General features: G+C 36.3%; 1 protein-coding gene across 3 annotated transcripts in view; it reads right to left on the minus strand.

Annotated features, from left to right (window-relative positions):
* LOC115626317 overlaps nt 1-24,216 on the minus strand; it is an 84,367-nt gene extending 60,151 nt beyond the window's left edge. For 2 of the 3 annotated variants that reach the window (XM_030521653.1, XM_030521655.1), the window contains exons 1-2: nt 24,013-24,216; nt 22,291-22,880 (exon numbers count right to left, since the gene is read on the minus strand). In XM_030521653.1, the coding sequence (XP_030377513.1) occupies nt 22,291-22,695 (405 nt within the window). In that variant the 5' untranslated portion in view covers nt 22,696-22,880; nt 24,013-24,216. Of the gene's footprint in view, nt 1-22,290; nt 22,940-24,012 lie in introns of all 3 variants that reach the window. The other variant, XM_030521654.1, reaches the window with a different exon arrangement.
* Between the last annotated feature and the right edge of the window lie 786 nt (nt 24,217-25,002).

Consider the following 25,002-nt stretch of genomic DNA (forward strand, 5'->3'; position numbering starts at 1 on the left):
AAATAGGATTTTATTTCGAATTATGCGAACTGCGCAAGTGTAGCGGATCACAGGCAAAGGCCAGGGCTCTTAAGGGCGACAGCAGTTTTGCGACAACGAGGAATTATACTTCTTTTGTCGTGATTGTGGCAGGGCGCAGACAATCAAAGCGCCACACACCCATTTGATTCTCGGTGCAGTATCACGCTAAGGCTACCACGCAGGCTAAAAAAAAAAAAAAAAGGGCAAGCACCCAAGCTACACACCGAGTTACATAACCTCCAATAGATCTAGTGGCAGTGATAAAGGTCAAAATTGAAAATTAGCAAGTGCTACTCAAAAACACAATTGACATAGGTCTGTGGCAGTTAAAAGCATATATTTAAGGGAAGAAAAACCCTACAACCAGCGTAAAACATGTTATTTTGAAACAGTGCAGAAATCTTATTTTTATAAAAACATCTAACGTAAATGTAAACTGCAACAACAAAAAACTATAGTGCATATGCTTTATATAGATATGTTGGAATCTGTCTGAGCAAAAGTAAAACAAACAAAGATAAGAGAAGCCAAAAGTAGCAATAGTGCCTCACTGTTGGTTAGTGCATATTATCTTTCCAAAATTAATATTAGCTGTAAAACACTTGGAGCATCGCATCGACGACGAAGGCCTTCGACGGACGCGGCGAGCGGGTGAGTCTAACCATTCTTATCAGTTCTTTTGTATTTGCTTCTTATATGCCTATTTGTTTATACAAATGCGTGCACCGTTTTTTTTTAACGCTTCACTTTGATAATGATAATTAGTACAACCACAATATGCAGTGAACAAATCTCTTCTAAATTTGTTTTGTTTTTTTTGCCGAAATCTTATGACAGCTGAAGTAACGTAGTTTGATTTTCATAAAATGATGATGATTTGAAGTGCGTATGCCCTAAAGTTTTCTCGTTACGTGTGTTAAATTTGTATAATGATTTAACAACAATACATTTAACCTACAATTAATTTCAAAATGGATTTATATACACACAATTGAAATCGGTCTGTTAATTAATCCCTAAAAATATTCTTATAAGCTTTTTGAAATGTTATAACCTATTTTCGTAAATTTTCTTGCGCTTTCTTTTGTTCCTAAATATGAATTTAAATTAGTTTTCTTTTATTATTTCTATTATTACATAGATTGGAATTTAATGTTTGGTACTTGACTTGTCAGTTTTGAAGTAAAAGTATATAGAAGATTATGCACATTATGGATAATAATGATGAGTTGAATAAATTGTAATGAATATTCTTGAAATGGAATTGTGAGTAATTTAGTTTTTCTTTTGAGGTAATGCAAATGTAAAGGAAGTAAAGCATTTAAGTTTGGGATTTTCCATTAATTTGTTCGCCACTGGAAAATCAATGGTAGGGTGGGTCATGAGGCGAGGCTACAACAACAACATGTAGCTATATCGGTGCTAGGCTGTTGTCTGTCTGTCTATCCGTCTGATTGCTATTTCTGAAATTTCGTGATTAATTTAATTTTTGTTAACCACCATAGAGGCAAGGATTCTATTGTTTTATGTAGTGTGGGTGTGTTGGATGGACAAGTCAAAGAACCCCCCCCACGGACTGAATGCTGGTCGTATCCCAGAGAATCCACCCCGACAAGTTCCCAACAATTTCAACCTGCACGAGGACCCGATTATAGAGCAAAGGTCTTGGTCCATTATATCGCTTTGAGCACCAAGTGCAGCCATTTCGGTATTGTGTACCAATATTCTAAGTTCTGTGCGTTACATAGTTTTGCGTGCAAACGTTAGGGCTATTTGGTCCTTCGTTTTGGCGCATAACAAGGAAGGAAGCGGCCCTGTACATTACATAAATATGGCGCCCAACGTGGGGCAAGCTCATTTCTAGCGTTTTAGGTTCACTCATTTCAGCGTGTCAGAAATCAAAATGGGGAATTAGGTACACATAACAACACCAGTGTACGGCGAAGCAGCCAATATCAGAACATGCTAGGATTTTTCCTAACCTTATAGTCATGGAAGTCTCTTTTATTTCATTTAACAGCTATCAAATGTAGAGTTGCTGATCAGGACGAATGTTAGTATACTAGTTTTGGAACTGCGTAATTCTTGGAAGTTTTCGAGATTACGACCGGCAAGTTACTAAGGTTTTTTTTGCTTGGTAACTGCTTCAATTTTGATGATTGAATTCATCAAGAGGTCTTAACGTAACACTAAATGTAGTTTTTTTAAGTCAGGGGATAGTTGGAAGTACGAGTTTATTGGCCAGTCCAAAATTTCGACCACTATGATTCTGATTTCTGTCTGATTGCAATTAGGGCCAGGCCATCTTGATGTTTACAATTAAGTTGTTCACCATCAATAGGAAATGAATGTTTAACAGGTTATGCCTGCGGCATATTGACCAGGAATTATGTTTTATTGGCCAGGACCAAATAAACATCCGCTGTGTGTCCGTAGACAAAAGGGCTAGTGAAGCAAAAATTTTCCAAAATTCTATTTTTAACTATTAAGTTTTTACTTGAAGTACTGCATGTATAGATTGTCTGTTACGAAGGTCTGCAGGAATTTTGTATTAGGTGGACAAGATCCAATAATACAACCTCAGAGCTTGAAGATTTTTATATATGTAGGGCTGCAACTGAAAACATTTTTTTTTCATCAATTTTCTTTTCTTTCTTTTTTTTGTGTGACAGTAGTGTATCTTACACACAAAGTTTTTCTACATTTGTTATGAGAATGGAAATAGGTGAATAATTGTCTTTTGAACATCGGCACATCCGCTCATTATTAGGTGTTGAAACAGCTTCGTGGTGGATAGAAAACACATGTTATGCTAAACTTTATTTTCTTTCCTGAGGTTAAAGCTACGGCTTGAATCTCCCTACAACAGCTAATAAGCACCCTTTACTTCCTTACAATTTTGCTAACCAAAAAAGAAAACAAAACAACAAATAAAATTCAAAAAAAAAAAAAAAAAAAAATAATAATAATAAATAAATAAATAAGTAAATAAATATATTTATGCAAGTGCTATCAGAATTAATATCATTTCCAATATGCCTGTAGCACGTAGCAGAGAAGATATACGCATTGTGGAGGATAACATAGAAGTAGAAGCCAAATGCACTATCTGTTCACAAGCTTTGTTAGAATCTGAGGATACAGCTATTACAAAATGTGGACATGTATTTCATAGAAAGTGTATAATAACATACTTAGAAGCGACACATGAATGTCAGGTTTGTCAAGCGTTGTGTCACGTAAACGATTTGCAACCATTTGCCAGAGTAATTGTTCCTATAACCAGTGGAGAAGGAGCAACAGCTAAAATACATAATACGCGTAGTAAAAGTAATGTAGATCACAATCTTCAGGTTTCTGAGACTACGGCAAATATTACCAGAGAAAGTAACCCTCGATATAACGTAGTGGAGAAAGGAGCGAGATTTGGGTCGGGACGAAAGGGTAGACCACCAAAACAGCGCACGATGCCTGTACATAACGAACCAGCAGAGATCTATCAGAATCAACAAAATCAAAATACAAGTAGAGCCCATGGTAGATCTCAAGACGATCGCGTTGACTATGACTTTATTTTTGAAAGATTAGAAAATATAATTGAACGAAAGATGGCAAGCGTAAGCTTGAATAGTAATCCATCGAGTCGGCACTACCAGACAGCGAATGGGAGGCAGCCTATTTCACCAAATGCAAGGATCGCCTCGCCAATACCAGAAAATACTATGCTTACCAGAGATGCAGAGAAAGTCACTCATATAGTGCAAAGCTGGGGCATCAAATTCGATGGATCCCCAAAAGGTCCTACTGTGCAAGAATTTTTGTATCGAATTAAAGCGTTGACGGCAGATACATTACACAACAATTTTTCCCAATTATGTAAAAATTTGCATATTTTGTTAGTGGGGAAAGCGCGCGACTGGTACTGGAGGTATCGAAAGGAAGTTGATGTGGTAGACTGGGTAGAATTCTGTATGGCCCTTAAAAGTCAATACCATGACAACAAAGATGATGATATAATTTTAGAGGAAATTAGAGCTAGGAAGCAAAAGCCAGGTGAGACTTTCGATTCGTTTTTCGAAGACGTAATGAAAATCGTGTCCCACTTGAGCATTCCTTTAGAGGAGAATCGTCTTATTTTACTTCTGCAGCGAAATCTTATCCCAGAAGTAAGAGAAGCGTTATTGTATATTCCAATACATACCGTATCACATCTTCGTGAGCTAGTGCAACGTCGAGAACATTTGATAGGAGAAGATGTTCGACGAACCAATTCAAAAACCAACCTTGTTTCAAAACCCTATAAACGTGTGGTTTCTGAAGTAGAAATTGATACCGAACCATCATTGCCTAGCAAAAAGATAGAGATTTCAGTGGAGGCAGTGCAGCGAGAAGCGAGACGACTAGTTTGTTGGAATTGCGATGAAGAAGGACATGTATGGGACATGTGTCTGAGGGAGCGAACTATATTTTGCTATGGTTGTGGAGCAAAAAATGTATACAAGCCCCAGTGTGAAGTGTGTTTGAGACGGTCGGGAAACTCCCGTCCGGGACCATCTGTAGACAACAGGCGGGTGGCCCCCAACTAAAGACACCTGTACTTAATTTTTCGTTAGCAGATAACTCCGGGTTAATAGGACCTGTGGAAGAGCCTGTAGCGACAACAAATACAAATTATATACAACAAAATAACGACAATCATTTTATAAACGAATATCCCAAATTATTTCCAATTAGGCCATATCACCAGCGTTACAAAACGTATGTGGAAGCTCGATCTAGAATTTTTGATAGTATTGCCGCTGTCATTAGGCAAGTACCGAAGCGTTCTACTTTACGTATGCGAAAATTTTGGAAGAACATTAAAACAACAAGGCAATTGCTTATATCAGCAGTAGTAAACGAAGCATCGGATGGTCGTCTGTATGCTGCAGTTTCATTTTTCCATTTCACCGAACTCGGCTTACTAGACACCGGTGCAAACATTAGTTGTATAGGCGCGGACCTAGCAGCAACGGATTGGAGTAAATACACAGGATTTAGAAAACTTAAATCATGCGTTAAAACAGCGGACGGACGGAGTCATGTTGTTGAAGGCTTAGTTTGTGTAGAAGTGAGATATAAAGACAAACGAAGACCTCTAACATTTTACATTATTCCATCGATAGAAAAACGAGTCATTTTAGGCATCGATTTCTGGAAAACCTTTGAGTTGGCACCAGGACTTATATCGGCTTTAGATGCATCACCCACTAAGGAGGTTACGGATATAGTATCCGAAAACAAGTTCCCTTTGAGTGCAGAACAGCACAGTCGACTTGAGGCCATCATAAAGCTTTTTCCAAATTGTGATCAGCAGGGATTGGGCAGAACGCCTTTGCTGAAACACAAAATTGTCGTAGGAGAATCAGATCCAATCAAGCAGAGATTTTATCCAGTATCACCGGCAGTGGAGAAACTCATGTTTCAAGAAATAGATCGAATGCTCTCTTTAGGAGTAATAGAACGATCACATAGTGCGTGGAGTTCACCAATTCGCTTAGTTGTCAAACCAGGAAAGGTTCGCCTGTGCTTGGACGCGCGAAAAATTAATGAGGTGACTAGAAAGGACGCATATCCTTTACCCAGTATTGACGGCATATTCGCTAGATTGCCTAAGGCAAATATAATTTCTAAAATCGATTTAAAGGACGCATTTTGGCAAATACCACTCAGCGACGAATCAAAGCAAATCACAGCATTTACAGTACCTGGTCGTCCTCTTTACCAGTTTACGGTAATGCCTTTCGGGCTTTGCAATGCGCCCCAGACGATGTGTCGCCTCATGGACGAACTAATTCCTCCTGAACTAAAATATTGTGTATTTGGATACTTAGATGACCTATGCGTCGTATCAAATGATTTTGATTCTCATGCAGCAGTATTAATACGTTTAGCAGAAGAATTTCGAAAGGCAAATTTAACTCTTAATGTGGCAAAGAGTAATTTCGGAGTAACAAAAGTGCAGTACTTGGGTTACGTTATTGGCCAAGGAGGCATTTCAACAGATCCCAAGAAGGTAGAGTCGATTTTAGCATGGCCGGTACCAAAGACACTAAGGCAAGTACGTGGTTTCATGGGTGTAGTGGGTTGGTATAGGAGGTTTATTCCAAATTTCTCAGATCTTACTTTCCCTATCACGGAACTTCTCTCCAATAAAAAGAAATTTGTATGGACTTCGGAAGCTCAAATTGCTTTTGACAAACTCAAAGGTGTATTAACGTCAGCACCTGTCTTGCAAAATCCAAATTTTGAGAAAAAATTCTATGTGCATTGTGATGCCAGCGATTTTGGTATTGGGGCAGTGCTAGTACAGTTAAGTGACGACGGTGTTGAGCAGCCTATAGCATACATGTCGCGAAAGTTGAATACCGCGCAAAGAAACTATAGTGTAACTCAACGTGAATGTTTGGCAGCAGTAGAAGCTATTGAAAAATTTCGTTGTTTTATAGAAAGGCAAGAATTTGAGGTAATAACTGATCACGCTAGTCTAGTATGGCTTATGCGACAACCTCATCTCAAAGGCATGTTAGCTCGATGGGCTATGCGTTTACAAGGATATAAGTTTAACGTGAGTCACAGGCGTGGAAAAGACAATGTGGTGCCTGATGCTCTCTCTCGTATGTACTCAGATGAAGTAGCAGTAATTGAATCAGTAAGTCCCGAGGTAGACTTAAGTTCGGCTTGTTTTAATGAACCTGATTATACAGAGATAAAGGAGAAAATTATGCAAAATGAATCGGATTATCCGGACATCAAAGTAATAGACAATTTTGTATATATACGGACTAAGCATGACGATGGTACAAAAATCGCTAAACAGACGTGTTGGAAACTTTGGATACCAGTTGGTTTGACCAATGACGTGATCAAAAGAGCTCATTGTGAGGTAATTGCAGCGCACGGCGGGATGGCGAAAACGTTAGAAATAATAAGGAGAAACTTTTACTGGCCAGGTATGGTAACCCAAATTCGTCAGTTTGTACGTGATTGTGAGGTGTGTAAAACTACTAAGCCTCCTAATTGTATTTTAAAGCCTCCGATGGGAAAACCAGCTAGTTCTGTACGTCCCTTTCAGCGCTTATATATTGATATTTTAGGCCCATATCCCCGAAGCAAAAAAGGTTTCAGCGGTTTGTTGATTGTGTTGGATCATTTATCCAAATATCACTGGTTATGTCCATTACGAAAATTCACTACAAATGCTATTCAGAAGTATTTACAAGATAACATATTTTTTCTATTTGGAGTACCAGAAGTAATAGTCAGTGACAATGGGTCGCAATTCAAATCATCTGAATTCAACTCGTGGCTTGTGTCGCTTGGAATCAAGCATGTATATACGGCCCTATACTCACCTCAGTCAAACGCTTCTGAGAGGGTAAATCGGTCTATAATTGTTGGCATTAGGGCGTATCTAAAAGAAGATCATCGAGACTGGGATGACCACATTCCAGGCATCAGCTGTGCTTTGCGTAACTCTTATCATCAAAGTATAGGATGTTCGCCTTATCACGCTCTTTTCGGTTTCGATATGGTTACCCATGGATCCCAATACGGTCTTTTGAGAAAACTTAACCTATTGGATGAACCACAAAATGTATTGCAACGGGATGACCAATTGCACTTGTTACGTAGGGAATTAAAAGAAAACATCGCAAGAGCTGCGGAGCAGAATATGCATCAGTATAATCTGCGTACTCGTGAGATTGTATTTCGAGAAGGCCAAGAAGTGTATAGACGTAATTTCGGCCATAGTAGCACTCCAAAGAATATAAACGCAAAATTTAACCCACAATGGATCAAGGTGAGAGTTAGAGAAAGACTAGGTAATAGCTATTATGTTCTCGAAGATTTACAGGGAAGATTACAAGGTACTTTTCACGCAAAAGATATAAGGCAGTAATTGATTTTTTTCAGACTAGCCCTCCGAGTCAAGCTCTAGAATTAGTCTGTGGTGTAATGTACAATTACTGGGAAAAAATGTGCAGGCAAGATGGAAAAAACTTTGATAAAAGAAATTAGATAATAATTCATATTTTGATGGAACTGACTTATCCTTAGCTGTGACACCAACCACTCTCAATAAGACATAAGCAACGCTGATAATTGACCAGCTGAAATTGACAACCAGAATGTCATGGCGCTTAAAAGCTTCGAAGCAAAGGTTCAAGGGCTTTCTTCTTATCGGGGTTCGATCTTTTTGATACGAGCTATTGGACCGACCACACGCACTTTGCGTCTGAAGAGCGCCTAACTAAGTTTTATTTAACCTCGTGGTGTGCCTATTCGGCAAATTTAAGCTACCCACATTAAAGGCATCAAGCTTATTTTAAACTAAAAGTGATAATAAACCACGTTTGTAAAACAAAAGAAGTCCGCCAATGGCAATATTATGGTGCCTTAATGACGAAAATTTAATGTGAAATAGCAAAATACATCCTGTAAGTTTCCACTGTACACAAAAAACTTGGATATATGTGTTCTAAACTTTAACCTTTTAATAAATAGGATTTTATTTCGAATTATGCGAACTGCGCAAGTGTAGCGGATCACAGGCAAAGGCCAGGGCTCTTAAGGGCGACAGCAGTTTTGCGACAACGAGGAATTATACTTCTTTTGTCGTGATTGTGGCAGGGCGCAGACAATCAAAGCGCCACACACCCATTTGATTCTCGGTGCAGTATCACGCTAAGGCTACCACGCAGGCTAAAAAAAAAAAAAAAAAGGGCAAGCACCCAAGCTACACACCGAGTTACATAACCTCCAATAGATCTAGTGGCAGTGATAAAGGTCAAAATTGAAAATTAGCAAGTGCTACTCAAAAACACAATTGACATAGGTCTGTGGCAGTTAAAAGCATATATTTAAGGGAAGAAAAACCCTACAACCAGCGTAAAACATGTTATTTTGAAACAGTGCAGAAATCTTATTTTTATAAAAACATCTAACGTAAATGTAAACTGCAACAACAAAAAACTATAGTGCATATGCTTTATATAGATATGTTGGAATCTGTCTGAGCAAAAGTAAAACAAACAAAGATAAGAGAAGCCAAAAGTAGCAATAGTGCCTCACTGTTGGTTAGTGCATATTATCTTTCCAAAATTAATATTAGCTGTAAAACACTTGGAGCATCGCATCGACGACGAAGGCCTTCGACGGACGCGGCGAGCGGGTGAGTCTAACCATTCTTATCAGTTCTTTTGTATTTGCTTCTTATATGCCTATTTGTTTATACAAATGCGTGCACCGTTTTTTTTTAACGCTTCACTTTGATAATGATAATTAGTACAACCACAATATGCAGTGAACAAATCTCTTCTAAATTTGTTTTGTTTTTTTTGCCGAAATCTTATGACAGCTGAAGTAACGTAGTTTGATTTTCATAAAATGATGATGATTTGAAGTGCGTATGCCCTAAAGTTTTCTCGTTACGTGTGTTAAATTTGTATAATGATTTAACAACAATACATTTAACCTACAATTAATTTCAAAATGGATTTATATACACACAATTGAAATCGGTCTGTTAATTAATCCCTAAAAATATTCTTATAAGCTTTTTGAAATGTTATAACCTATTTTCGTAAATTTTCTTGCGCTTTCTTTTGTTCCTAAATATGAATTTAAATTAGTTTTCTTTTATTATTTCTATTATTACATAGATTGGAATTTAATGTTTGGTACTTGACTTGTCAGTTTTGAAGTAAAAGTATATAGAAGATTATGCACATTATGGATAATAATGATGAGTTGAATAAATTGTAATGAATATTCTTGAAATGGAATTGTGAGTAATTTAGTTTTTCTTTTGAGGTAATGCAAATGTAAAGGAAGTAAAGCATTTAAGTTTGGGATTTTCCATTAATTTGTTCGCCACTGGAAAATCAATGGTAGGGTGGGTCATGAGGCGAGGCTACAACAACAACATGTAGCTATATCGGTGCTAGGCTGTTGTCTGTCTGTCTATCCGTCTGATTGCTATTTCTGAAATTTCGTGATTAATTTAATTTTTGTTAACCACCATAGAGGCAAGGATTCTATTGTTTTATGTAGTGTGGGTGTGTTGGATGGACAAGTCAAAGAACCCCCCCCACGGACTGAATGCTGGTCGTATCCCAGAGAATCCACCCCGACAAGTTCCCAACAATTTCAACCTGCACGAGGACCCGATTATAGAGCAAAGGTCTTGGTCCATTATATCGCTTTGAGCACCAAGTGCAGCCATTTCGGTATTGTGTACCAATATTCTAAGTTCTGTGCGTTACATAGTTTTGCGTGCAAACGTTAGGGCTATTTGGTCCTTCGTTTTGGCGCATAACAAGGAAGGAAGCGGCCCTGTACATTACAAATCATGAATATAATTGAATAACTTGTTAATCCATAATATAGGATTATAAAATATAAGAAAATTTCTCCAACTTTCTCCAAGTGTATTATGCGAGAATATGGCGAGCAGCGTATTTGTTTCACATGACATTAGCAAAAATAATAACAATGAATAAGACCACAGTACAACCTTTTCTATGATGAACTTGTAAAAAAAATATATAAAAATAATAATAGTGTCTGATACTCTTAATAGGAAATGTGCCTTTGCTTTAATAATATCTGTATATATTTGTATCTGTATCAGACCTTAGAAAACATCGTGAGTTTATTGTCCACTAAGTTGGTTCTTAATCTTTAAAATTATTGACAGGATAGTTCTATTTTTACATTGTCATTGTTTTACACTAAATAATGGATAAGCCCCATAGACTTGCATAAATACCTTGGGACTTATTGTTAATATTCTTTGTGTTTCACTTAAATATTCAATTAAATTCGGATATATTTTTAAATAATGTTTATAGTTTGTCTTCTAAAAAAGAAGTTTAAACACAATGAGTTACATTCTTTAATAATTAGTTGAATGTTTTTTTTTAATATTGAATTTAATTGAATTAATTCTTTGAAAATTATTCAGAATTGAAGTTCAAGTAATTTGGAAGTTGAATTGAAAATAGTTTGAATATCTAAGCTTCATGGGTTGTACTTCTTCTTAAAATTGTTTGTATTTCTTTTAAATATTCGATTCTCTTCGACAGTATGTAAATACTATTTAAAATGTTGCCTCTTAACAACAAGTTTGATCTTATTCTTTTGAAACTATTCAGAATTCAAATCGAAGTGAAGCAGACTATCTTGCAACCAATAATTGTTAATAATAACAATAATGATAATATTGAATGCAAAGTATTTATCATTACAATTGTATTTTTGTTTTAAGCTTCCTTCGGATTTCATTTAGCCAAGCTCGACTGTAAGAAAACTATGTGGGGGGCATGTTATTTGCACAAGTTGCGCATGTCAGGCGCAGGCCTAGGCATTAGGCTTAATAAATATTAAAATCTTTAATACGCGCTCTGGGAATATGAACGCGCCCCAATGCAGCCACAGTTGAACTGCAACACGACCTCTTTTTTTTTTGTTTGTTTTTTTTTTGTTTTTGGTATGCCGGCAATTTCCTTTTTGCTCTTTTTTCCTTATTTATAAATTATATTATTCATATATGCTCTTTGTGTATAATTTTTTGTTACTTAATTGCCATTTCCCGTTTTAATGAATTGTTTATAAAAATGCAGAGAGCTGGGCGTGGGTCATGGCAACAACACACGCACACACAGACACATGTCACAAACACACAGACACATGTCACACACACACACACATAGACACAGACACATGTTGCCTGTTAGTCGGCAATTGTTGTGCCCATTTACATTGCTTCCGTTTGCCGCCACTGCACTTGCCAAATGTTATTGTGTGGGGTTTTTTTTCGGGGCTAGGGGGCTACGGAACTCGTGAAATGCAAGCGACTGTGCAACTGTTTGCATGACAAACGGAAATCGTTTTCATTTGATTAGCGCACCGGCGACGACAACGGCAATGGCAACGGCAACGTGTTGAAGGTGTGTCAGTCTCCCCCCCTCTCTATCTATCTCTCTCTCTCTCTCTTTCTTGCTAATGGGCGCTGCCTAGCCCTCTCTTTGGCTTGCCACATTGTGTTGCATGATATTGCGGCACGGCTAAAGACCCATAGACCATAGCCGCATTTAGCGACAAGGGCATGACTTTTAATGCAGTGCTGACCGCATTGTTTTTTTGATATGAGTTATGAGCTTTGGGTTCAACTTTTCACCTCATTTGTGTGGTTGTGTTGCCATGAGTTAGGGCTTGGCCTTGGTGTTGCTATTGTGGGGGATTGCATAAGCCATTGGATTGGATTGGATTTTAGAAACGAAGGCTAAAAGTAGATGAGGACAAAGTAACATCGGAAGTGGATTCCCCCAAAAGTATGAGACAACGTGGATAATTATATTCATCTCAGCGTAAATAGATATTTGAATTGATTTGTAGAACAGATTTGTATCTCTCTCTCTCTTTCTCTCTCTCTATCTACAAATTAAATCTGCAGTTAAATTATGCGTTGAAAATGGTTGGTTTTGTGGGAAAAAATAAACTTTAGTGATTTGCAAAATGTTGTTATCGCTGTTCTGTATTTTCTGAGACCCAGCGGTACTGAATTAAATTTTAGAACATTTTATATTTTAAATGTCAATCTAATAGCTTTATTTAAAAAATGTCAAATCTTTAAAATTCCAAAATATGTACAGTCTAAAGTGAAGTTTAAAAATTTGAATATTAAGTAATTTAAAAAAATTTAAAACCATTTCAATTGCCTTTTTAAAATATAAAAAAGCAGTCGAATTGAGCAACTCCACCTTTTTTGAAGTCGAGAAAAATAAACTTATTATTTTAAAAAAGAAGTCAAATGCAAATAATAGAATTGTTTTAAAATTAGTTTCAAACATTGATTGAAGAACTCTTTGCACAGGTTTTTGGCAGACCTTTAAAGAACGACATTCAGGCTCTGAAGAAATGCTGTTAAGTGCTGTATATAGCGTTGAGAAAGATACTATATATCATATCTACGACTGCCGTGGAACCATTTAGCGACTTCACCCCTTTTTTCAACAACCACGCATCAATGCATTTTTAAATTTTTACCCAATTTACGAGTTGCTGTACAAAAATTAACACACTGCTCCACATACGATGTCGACCAGCTGTGAACACAAGTGGGGCACTGGGCATGGGGCATTGGGTATTGAGCCTGGGCCCCCGGTCACGGGTCTCCAAACAAATGCAATCTATCAAAATGCATTAAAAATGGAAATGAAAAAAAGAAAGAGCGCATTGCAGCTGTGTGCGTACGAGTGTTTCGTGCTCTACACGCGTTGCACGCGTTAATGGTTCAAAGTGGCACGGACGCTTAATTGTGATATATCACTTAAGGCTGAGAGCCATAAAGACAATGTAGTATAGAATGTATGTATGGATGTGTGGTTTAAAGCAACATCAAAGCGGCGACAGCAAAAGCTACAAAATTCATTCTGGGGATGGGCTTTTGAAAATATTTGCGCATATTTCGGCAAGTTTTCCAAGAATTCTCCAAGTGTGAACTTCTTTTTTAGCCCGAAAGCAAAAACTGAATTTAAATGGGGAAACAAATGATTGTGATATCATTAATTTATAAAATTAATAAGAATTTTCGGAAGCAAAAAGTATGTAGTCTTTCATTGGAAAGCTTAGAAGTTCTGAAGAAAAAGAAGAAGAACTTCGCTAAATCTTTACCATGGTTCAGGATATAGATTAATTCTAAAACTTGCTCAAGCTTTTATTGGTGAAATATTACATCGGCTTTTTAAATTTAATGTTGGAACTTTTTTGCCCCACCATGAATATCGATAGTTTAATAAGAAAACAATAATATCGACAGTTTAATAAGAAGACATCAGCTCTATGCTGTCAGATAGTCTATTTCAATATTTTTAGAATTTATTTGGAATTTATTAAAACATCTTGTTCAAAATGCTAGTAAATCGAGCATAAGATTCGCATTTTTCTGGTCTCTTAACTCTTATCTCTTAATAACTTAAAACCATGGAAATACTTATGATCTGGGTGCAGATATTAGTTGTTAGTTTTATGTTCAATCGACTAATATTAAACTAGAAGTATTTAAAAATCTATCAAATGGTTTTAAAATATGATCATTACCATGAACTTGATGCTTTTCAAAAAATGAAATATTTGCTGTATTGTCAAATATTCTAATCATTTCAGAATGAAAATGGTTCGTTTAGACATTGCATTAAAAGAGAATAGAGTCGTATTTAAAAGCAACTTACTCTCTATGCCCGCTTCGATGTTAAAACTTTTACTAAAAGGTGGTTAAGAAGAAAATCAATGGTGAACCAATTAACTAATAAAAAAGTAAAATTCCAAAAATATTTCAAGAGCCTTGTTGCTGTGTTGCTTGAAAATAAAATAAATAGTAAAATAGATACCATTTTTTGTTGTTTTTCATATACAGTAAACTTATTATTGGAAAAAGAATTATAAATGTACTTTTTCCGAAAAGAACTGCTTTTTAAATTTGTTTCAAACATTGTTTCATGAACTCTTTGATTAGGTTTTTGGCAGACTTTAAAGGGCGATATCCAGCCTCTAGAAACCTTCCTTATGATCCTTCCAATGAATAACACAGATTTGTCCTCAATATGAAATCATTAGCTAGACTTTGTGTAATCTCTTTCTCTCGCTGTTGTTCTATTCAATTCTTAGTCAGCATAGCTAAGCATTTGGACATTTCCTTTGCTTTGCTTTAACCCCGCCTTGCCCTCAAATGCTTTGGCTCGCCCCTTAGCTACCGAGTGTTTAGAAATTACACTTCTGTGTGCCATTTGGTGCCGACTGGAAATTCCCTCGCCCAGCTGGCAGCCGCCACTTCAAAGAACCAAAGAACGACCGACTACCCTTCCTGTGTTTGCTTTGCCAGCCTATCTTGTGTGTAAGTCCCCCAACCAGTAATATCGTAGGCCCCCACTCTTCGATATTTGCATTAAGCCCCGTCATTTATTTGTATATTTTATTGTGGCGCATATTTTCCGCCAAACTTTTTCTTTTTCTCGTTTTGCTTTTGCTTTGTCGGTTAGCTCGGTTTATGAATGAAAAAATTTTCCGTATGCATGCGCAAGTTGGTGAGAGTTTGTGAAGGAGGGCGGTTGGGGAAAAGGGAAAAGGGGAAAAGGGGGGCGGCAGCACAAACGATTTTCTCTGTATATATCTGTTGGCTCATATTTATTTTTACGCATTTCTTGCGTGTCAGGCGGCCTTTGTCTCTCCGTTGGCCGCTTGTTTAGTTTAGTTTTAGTTTTGGCTTTGATGGGAGTGTGGGGTTAATGGGACGCACGGTTTCTTGGCCCGTTTACTCTCTCCCTCTTTATAGTATATGTTTTTTTCTTTTTTTCTTTCAGATAAGAAGCGTGCGTCTGCTTGGCTGGCTCACTTGTTTGCCGCTTTACGCCTTGCATTGTGTTTATTCGATTTTCGGTGCGTGCTTGACGGCAATTCGACAGAGCGCCAGGCACCCGCCCCCTACTTCCTCCTCTGCTCCATCTGCTCCACTCAAATTACACAGCCGTTCTGCCTTAACCCTAGAATGTATTTTATTTTCTATTTATTTACCTTCTGCGGGGTTGGGGCTGGGGTCTCTCTATTTTATTTTTGGCTTAGTGTTGCTATTTATGAGCTAATTTATTTGGCATAATTGTTGAGGAATTCGAGTGGCTAGTGATTGAGCTGTTAGCATAATTTCAGAGACATTCTAATGCTTAGTTGCAAATGTATTCTACACTGAAAAAATTGCAATAAGCAATTGATAATGGCTGTTTTTTAGCTAAATTTTTTAGAAAGTTTGTAGAGTTTCAATTTCCATTTAAAAGTTTCGTTTATAAAGCTAAAATTCTGATATTCTTCGTGATGATGAAATTTTGAAACTTTTTATAATTCTTTTAATGAAATTTTTTATAAAACAAATAGTTTTACAAGTGATATGTTTCATGGTCCAAAAGTTACAAATAAAACTCGCATATATAGTATTATAAAAAATCGAGATACACATCTACAGAAACAACAATATGTTCGAAATAATAATATAATTGCCGCCTTTTTCAAATTCAATTTGGTATTAAAGTTGTATATGTAGATTTTTCTTTAGGTCTTTCTTTGAAAATTTAAAACATTTAAAACATTTTATAATTAATTTATCATTTATAATATTGTATACTACAAATCAATTAACAGGAAACTTTTAAGCAAATTCTTGGTATTACAAATTATTGTGTTACTAATGTTTTGCCAAAATAAATATACGTATAAATTTTCATTTTCACTGCGATTCTATGAATTTATAAAGAAATAAATAATTAATAAATAATAGAAGCTTAGTTCAATAATTATTGGATGAATATATTTCACTAGAACACAGATGTGTATTTGACTTTCGTCGATTCATTTTTATGAAGATCTTGTGTTGACAAGAATAATTTGTATGTTAATGAAAAAATGTAAAATATCAAAATGAAATTGAAATCATGCCTGCACGACTCTTGATTACCCTTTAACCACCCTTTTCACCTCTAAAGCTTCAAGAAAATGTAATTTTCTCACGAGACATTATACGAAACGAATAAAAGGCACATTTGCAAACATAAAAAGTTAATCTACTAAAGAAGTATTGTGGTAACTATATACAAGTATGTATATAAAATATTGAAGCTATGCGAGTATACATACTTGTATGTATGATTTGTAATAAACTCGCTTACTTTCGAATGGAAATACAAACATGTTTCATTCGTCATAACATCACACATATATATATAAATATATATATCGCCATTTGAGGTTTAGACATTTGTCATAGTATTCCCATACCGGTGCAGGGCTTCAAAATAGAGCATTTGGAAACTCCTTGTGCGTGCCTTGAAATTCCAGAAACCTCAAGGTGAAGTTTATAAGCAGGAAGCAGCAGTAGCTTTTTAAATGCCAACACTACACCAATACATGATAAAAGGGCTTCAACTTTCTTTATTCAGAAACGCCCAAGCGCGTCTAAAATCGTTGCAACTCTTTCAATGTCAGCTCGAAAGCTGTTGTCTACAGCGCGCTCAGGCATGTAAAACACAATTTTTCATATACACACAATTTTTAATTCGTTGCAGAAATACAAAAAATATATACATATATATGTATATCACTGATGATGGTGTTATTGTTTTTGTTGTTGTTGATTTGGCGTTGTGCCGGCGTCAAATTAAATCGCGCGCCAGCACAAAATAAATTGACATTGAACGCAAAAATTTATTGAAATTGTTTACGTGGAGCTCTAGCGCTCCTACACTGTTGGCCGAGGGTCGTTTACACACACACACACACACCCACACACATTCGAAACAATTTGAATTGTTGGCATAGAAGAAAGCAATTTCTTTGCATTTCACTCGTTTCTGCTCCAGATACGCAGAGGCCCTTTTTTGCGCCCTGACCGTTACATTTGTAACTGCAGCCAAGTGCAGCGAAGCCTGGCACTTGCCGCCTTACGCGTTCATCATTCCATGTGTTTGGCCTGTGGGTCCAGCGCCACCCAACAGACCTAGCATACCTAAAGGAAGAGTATAGCCGCGGTCCAAGTCCAGCCACACGAGCGCCAAGCACGTACAATGCTTTTCTTTGCACAGATTTTTTTACTTGCTGTTTGCTTTCCATTTGCACTGCTCGAGTGCACAACGGCAATGCACAGTGGGATTAAGCACTAAATACGTTGCATAAAATGTTGCTCAGAGTTTGGTGTACAAACAAATCAACTGCAATGTTGGAAAATCACTACACTTTCCCATAAATATTGAAAAACTTTATTAATATTATGAACTTATAATATTAAAACATTTTTTTTTAAATATTATTTACATTTTTTTAAATTTAATTGATTGTTTAGAACTTATTGAATGATGTTCGATATTGTCGGCAAATGTTTCTTGCGTTTTAAAGCTACCAATATTTTGTAAACTTGGGTAGAAACAGAACAAAATTAATGTAGTCTAAGTTTTTCTTTCCATTTCCTGTATTAACAAATTTGTGAATAGAAATTTTAGAAACAAATTAAATTTTATATTAAATTAACTTCTAAATTGGGAAATATTTATGAAGCAGAGACATGAGAAACGACAAAGATTCTTAATACTTGTCAAATTTAATTTATTATTCAATTTAGTAGTTCGACTAATTAATTAAAAGAATGGTTATTGATTGATTGAGGTTCAAAACTTAATAATATCATTGAAATACTCGTATACTAAGGTATTGTTAGCTAATAAAAAAAGCAATACTCCGAAACGTATAGAAGATAAATTAATGAACAGGAATGATAAAGTATACAATTTTGGGTAAGGAAAAAAGTTTTACTAAATATTTATATTCCATTTATAGAGTTCAACAAAATAAGTTGGATCAAAAAATGTAGCCGTTTATTTTCGTTTCATAAATTAATCTCCTGAGCTATAGAGCTATTTGGAGATTTTTGTGTATTTAAGCTTGTTCATTTGGGTCAACAATTTATCATACTGTGCAGCGTTTGAATTTCTACCCCGGCTACGCCCCTCTTCGCTGACCATTTAGTTGGCCATTTTAAAGCATTTCTTTGGCGCTTCCTACTCACAATGTGGTCTCGTCTCTTGTTACCGCGCTTTGACTTCGTCTGTCTGTCTGTCTGTCTGTCTGTCTTTTGCTCATATTTCGCATACAACTAACGGCAAGCGGCAAAAACCTTGGGCCAATGGCTTTTTAAGTGTGACTAATTATGTGACGTGGCAGTGTAGAGCAAGGGGTGGTGCCGGGCGTGGGGGGCAGTGTCTTAATGTCTTAAGCACTTGAGCGTTAGGCGGGTTCATTGCACTCAACTCACTTAAATGGCTTTCCACACGAACTGACTGACCCGAAAACCAACTCGTAGCTCCACAGTCGACGCTCCTACCAGTATGTCTTATGCAATGCATCGATTTTGTTTCTCTGCTCCAGCTTACAAAGTTTGCCCAAGTTTGTGCTGCTGCTGCTGCACTTGCCAAAAGTTTGCCAGCTACAGAGCTGGCTTAAAGCAAAAGCCACGGAGGGCGAGTACATATAGACTTAGGAAGGGGGGAAAAGGGCAAAGGCAAAAAGTCCCAGCACTAAATTGGCAAACGAAATATAGTGGCAGTATCTTCAATGCCGGCCTGTCTTGTAAAGCTGTCAACGTGCAAGTTTATTGACAGAAATCTGTAAAAACTACGACCGGCAGCAGCTGCAATCAAAGACTGCGCAAATGTTTGGATGTTATACAAAAAAAAATTGACTAAATTATGCAGACAATTTGGCGCTGAAGCAAACATGTGTACAATTTTTCGCTGAGTTGTTGCAGCCAATGAGGCGTCGAGCGGCTCAAAGGAACACACTTTTGAGCTCACGACCCCTTTTCCAAAAGTTCTCAAATTGAAGTAAACATTAACAATGAATATTTAAAAAGATTTTGCTTACAGTATATTTGCAATGGGTTACAGCTATATAAATTATAATGGTTTTAAATAAATATAGTTTTCCTATGAATAGCCTTTGTGGATTAATAGTTATAGATGTGCATCCAGACGAACAAGGGTTTATGGATTCGCCTTGGCAGGCTGATCATATATACAGCTTTGGCTCACGCCTTCTCTTGACTGCTACCAACATTTGGAATTTCTAAAGTTATGGTCAGACAGGCAAATAATTGCAAGCAAATTTATGCAATTTTGAAAAGCTAGAATAACTATATTTCAAAGACTTTCAGATTCAAAGTCTACTTTTAAAATAGCACACAGTTTTTTGTGCAAATTATTTGCATGTCTAATCATAGCTTTGATCTACAGATGGGCTGAGATGAGAAAAAGGGACACTGTAGAGGCTTTTTGGCAATCAGAAACTATTTAACTTTTTAAATTTGATAAATTGCAGGATCCTAAAAGTGCGCTTACACAAGAGAATAAAATGTATCTCTCGAAAAGAAATAAAAGAGCATGATTGTTCAGGAAAATATCTGTTATAAAGAACTTAACAGAGCTGCTAATTGTTTGTCAAAAAAGTGCAGGTAATTTTCTTAAATAATGCACTTTGTTCTGGATCTAAAAATATACTTTTTATTCCAAAATTATTCATCATCTCTATTTTATCCAAATAAGAGTTAGGAGAGCTGATTGCTTAGATCCTGAATGCAAACATATTTTTGCCAAATCGTGCGGCTTTTTAGTATTTCAAAGAAGAATCCAAGAGTTTAGCTTTAAAGATAAATTTTGACTCTCGTTTTATAAGAAAGTTTATGATTTTTAAAACATTTTTTTCCTTCTGTTGCAGTCAGTCAGTCTGTGCAAAAAAAAAGTTATACACAATTGAAAACCCCTTTAATTGCACCCTAAGTATGGCCCTTGATAGCAATGTGGTCGGCTGTAGCTCTTGCACCAATCTTATTTATCTATGTTTCGAGACTCTTATCCAACTTTATGGCCTTTCAAAACATTTACCAAATGTCCGACATACATTTCAGCTCATATTTCGAACCCCACCGAGCTACTACATGGCTCACTTTTTAAGCCACATGCCAGGTAGGCCGGCCAATATGCAGATAAACTCGTCTCACAGTACGTTGTTTAAGCTTTAAAGCCCAAATATAAACGACCGGAGCCTAAACAGCTTTCTGCCAGTTGATGAGACCGCAATGCCAGTACCAACAACAACAACAATGGAGAGTGCAGATAAAAGCGCTAACAAAATAATAACAAAATAAAAAGCATTTACATGCATTGACATTGTTGGTAATAAGTAGCAAAAAAAAAAAAAACAACAAAACCAAAAAAAAAGTGCGAGTGGTCAGAGCTTGAGGGCCAAAGAACAAGCCGCTGCTGACCAGCGCTGTGGGCAGAGGTGGGGGGAGGACAGAGCAGAAGTCATGGGCGGTCGGGGAGTATTCGTGGGCCATTAGCAAAATGCGGTCGAGTGCCGTGCCTGACGCAAGAACAAAAATCTATGGCTTATTTTGTTTAAGCCAATGTAATTGTGTATCTGGGTGTGTGTGTGTGTGTGAGTGCGTGAGTGCTTGGCCGAAATCTTCAGCTAATTTGGCGCGTCGGAAACGCATCAATTTTGTAAGCAGCTGCTTCTCTAGACTCCACTGCTCCTCCTCTTATGCGAGGGCTCTTTGTGGCCTTTTTGGTTCAACTAAGAGCTTGATTATCTCAGCATAAGCTGAACGACCACAAAATAATAGGCCATAGGCTTAAGAACAATTTGAATTCTGGATATAGCAACAATTCAACTAATTATATTCATCAACAAAATATATAGTATATATAGTATGTTAGTTGGGTGGAATTCACAATAAACTTTTATCTTATAAATGTATTTTGTATTTGCTTTAAGAATCCCAAAAGATGACTTATGATTGGACTTTGATTTGTAAGTAGAGTCTTTAAAAGTTTCTATAAAACATTTGTATAAATTCAATAAATTAGAGTGTAGATCTAGTATTTAAAAGCAGATCATATAATTGATCTTTTAAGCTATTCTCGTTTTGTTTGGGAATGAATTGGTCTATTGGGAGTATCCAGTTAGCAGGCAGCTGGAGGCCTTTAAGAACACTCTAGAGTTTCTTAGAGTTCTTTCTGTCGTTCATTGTTAAATGCAACCATTTTCTAAGCCTTTTCCGATATATCTCTATCTCTAAATGATTATAAAATCGGAGGCTATTTAAAAAACTAATATTTGAATTAGTTTAAGCTAAGGCCAGATTGCCGAAAAATTTGGTAAAATAGGCAGCCAACTATTTTATAAAGTCTTTGGAATAGATTGATATGAAAATATAGTCATAGAACATGGAAATTTTGTTTCCAATTAAATGGCAAACAAATCTGATGAGATATGTATATGCTTAGCATATTATCGTTAAATAAAATAAGTCTCATAATTTGCAGAAAAAGAAATATTCAATTAAAAGAGTTTTTCTTTTTCTACAGCTTTCTTTTTAGACACATACTATTAGAGCCAGTGTTTGATCAGTATTTGTCAAAAATTGTCATCTTACTACATAGGCAGGTGGTATATATTATAATAATATAATATTTACACTCTCTACAATCAGAATGCTTCAATTCAGCACTTGGATTAGAAAGTGTTTAGCTAGATGCTCAATTTTCCCATCCAATTCCCCTCACTTATACTTGAACTTAATTGTTAACTATATATAGTTGAATGGAAATGCTATTCAACACTCACACACACCTTGGGATCCAGAATGCTGCGCTCCAAGCTATCCTCCCGATTCATGGTAGTGGCTGTGCTGCCAGTACCGGTGCTGCTGCCACCGCCACTGCCGCGCTCCCGTTCCCGTTCCCGCTCCCGCTGCTCCTGCTCCAGTCGCAGACGCGCGCGTTCCACACGCGCCAATGTCGGACTGTCCAGTATGGATGGAGCACGCGATGGCGGACGTGAGCCATTTGTTGTTGTTGTTGCTTGCAGTTGTTGCAGTTGTTGTTGCAGTTGTTGTTGCTGCTGTTGCTGTTGTTGTTGTTGATGCTGCTGCAGCGTCTCTAGCGTTGTGCTGTTCGATGATGTCGAGCCCGGCGTGGGTGTGGCCGATGAGGATGAGTTTGTCATCGTGGCCGTCGATGTGGTGGACGTCAGCATTATAGCCTTTGATTATTTTTATTTATATATGTTTATATATGTATATATTTATATATGTTTTTTTTTATTGAAGTTTCACTTTTTTAAGGCGTTGTGTGCCGTCCCTTTGAACGTTGTTTAGGACTTAATTGCAACTAATGTTTCACTCTTCTATATTGCATTTACTCATGTGGTTATATATGATGCTGCAGGAATAGGGGTATGATATATAGATTATTCAGGTACTAGGTATTAGCAGAAAATACTATCAGAAAAACAATGTTTTTATAACTGATTAAAATATGAAGAAATTGAGATTGAGATATAACATTAAAGAGCTTCTATATGTTCAATATTTATCTATTCATAACAAAAAAGACAAATTATTGGCAATTGAAGTTGAAAAACCTTAGTGTTCAACAAAAATCGTGTTTAAAATTTAAAGATGAAGAGTTTTGTCATAATTTGGAAGAATAATAATGGGCTGCTAGTTCAAGAAATAGTCGACTTAATTTCTAATTTCAATTCAATAAAATGTGGCAAAATATTGAACGACTTAAAAGCAAAAACAAAAAGAAAAGTTTATCAAACAAAATGAAATTATTGGCTTTAATTTCTTGATTAACTAATCAGTCAAATATTAAACAATTTAAAAGCCAAAAAGAAAAGTTTATCAAACAACATGAAATTATTGGTCTACTTTTCAGTCGTAGGGCTTTAATTTCTTAAATAATTAATCAGTTTGAAAGCAAAAACAAAAATAAAAGTTTAGCAAACAAAATGAAGTGTTTGTGCGGCTTTGTAGTTCTAGGGCTTTCATTGCTTAATTAGTTGATTTGAACGCTCTTTTGAAGTTTGTCTGTCACTGCGTGATGATTTCTTTGGTAATTCTTAGAGGTTTCACCATTTAGGCCGTATATTGCAGAGAAATAAATAATTTGGCCAAAACTTGCAGCCAATTGTGCGCGCAATTGCTGTTCATTATTGTTCGAGATTTTCTGTCGAAAACGAATGGCAGCCACCGCACAAACAACACCAAAAAGACGGCCAATCATTTCCACAAAACAGGTTTCCATGCGTTTTTTTTCTACCCAGCAGGTAGTTTTTACTTTCGCACAATGCAACAAAAACAATAACAACAACACTCGCAAAGAGTCCCCCTCCCCCTGCACCGCCAGCTTGGTCGACTGCAAAAATGCACCTCGAGATACAAAAGTATCTTTGTAATTGTAAATTGTTGCGCACTTTTAATTTTTATTTTATCTTTTTGACTTAAAGTAATTTTTAGTTGCTACACACTTAGGGGATTTGATTTTTATTTATTTTGTTTACACCAACATTTTATTGAAATTTGTTGTAGCTTTGAAGTGGCCGTGGGTCGCGTCGCATTCGCATTTCTCGCGCGCTATTCGGTTTGAAAAAACAAATTTTGTTTCATGCAAAATCTTATTTTCAAATCTATTCTGACTGTTTTGCTCTACGCTGGCAAACGAGCGACCGCCGCAACTATTTGTTTGGAGGGACCGGAACCCGAAGCGAACTGCTCACGCGTGCTGCTCGTCGTTGACTGGCGAGAGCAGAAAACTTGTTTGTTGCTCAACAATCGGTTGGTCGTTGCATCAGTGTTGCCGAGCTAGCTATTTTCCCGCCAGCTCTGCACTTTTTCGCATGCCGATGGGAGGGAAAATGTTATAGAATTTATATCAATATGTTTGAAAAAGTAGCGCAGCTTGTATTAAATATTCTTCACTATAAATAATAAAAAATATCAATAATAGATATAATAATTATTAGAAAATATGTAGTATTTTCTGAAATTATTTTAATGCATTTTTAAAAATTTTAATTTGATAGCAATTTAAAAAATGTAATGCTATATTTTATTCAGGACCCATCCTCTGGACCTCCCCAGGGACTAGCCGGATACTACAACCACACTCTAAATGAAATAATAAACTGTAAAGTTTATCTTTATCCAATTTAATGATTGTCCATGATGGACAGTTTTAAATAAAATACGAAGAAAAAAAAAATTTTATTTATTTATTTTTTCTTCATTTCTTTATTTTATTTAATTAATCATTTATTTATTTAGTTAGTTATTAATTAATTTATTTAATGGTAGCTTTAAGTTAAAATTTTCAGCTATAATATATGTACAATACGAGTAGATATATTTACATTATATTTCTATTGTGTGTGTAATAGAAATTTTTCAATTTCTTAGCAACATGTTGCCAGAGCGTTGCGTATTGCTAAACAGTGTTCGTTTTCAACGCCACCGTAGCACACATGTTTGAACCGAAGCGTTGCAACAAGTTGTATTGG

This window comes from Scaptodrosophila lebanonensis, unplaced genomic scaffold (assembly GCF_003285725.1).
Source record: "Scaptodrosophila lebanonensis strain 11010-0011.00,11010-0021.00 unplaced genomic scaffold, SlebRS2 tig00000085-arrow-pilon, whole genome shotgun sequence".
NCBI lineage: Eukaryota > Metazoa > Arthropoda > Insecta > Diptera > Drosophilidae > Scaptodrosophila > Scaptodrosophila lebanonensis.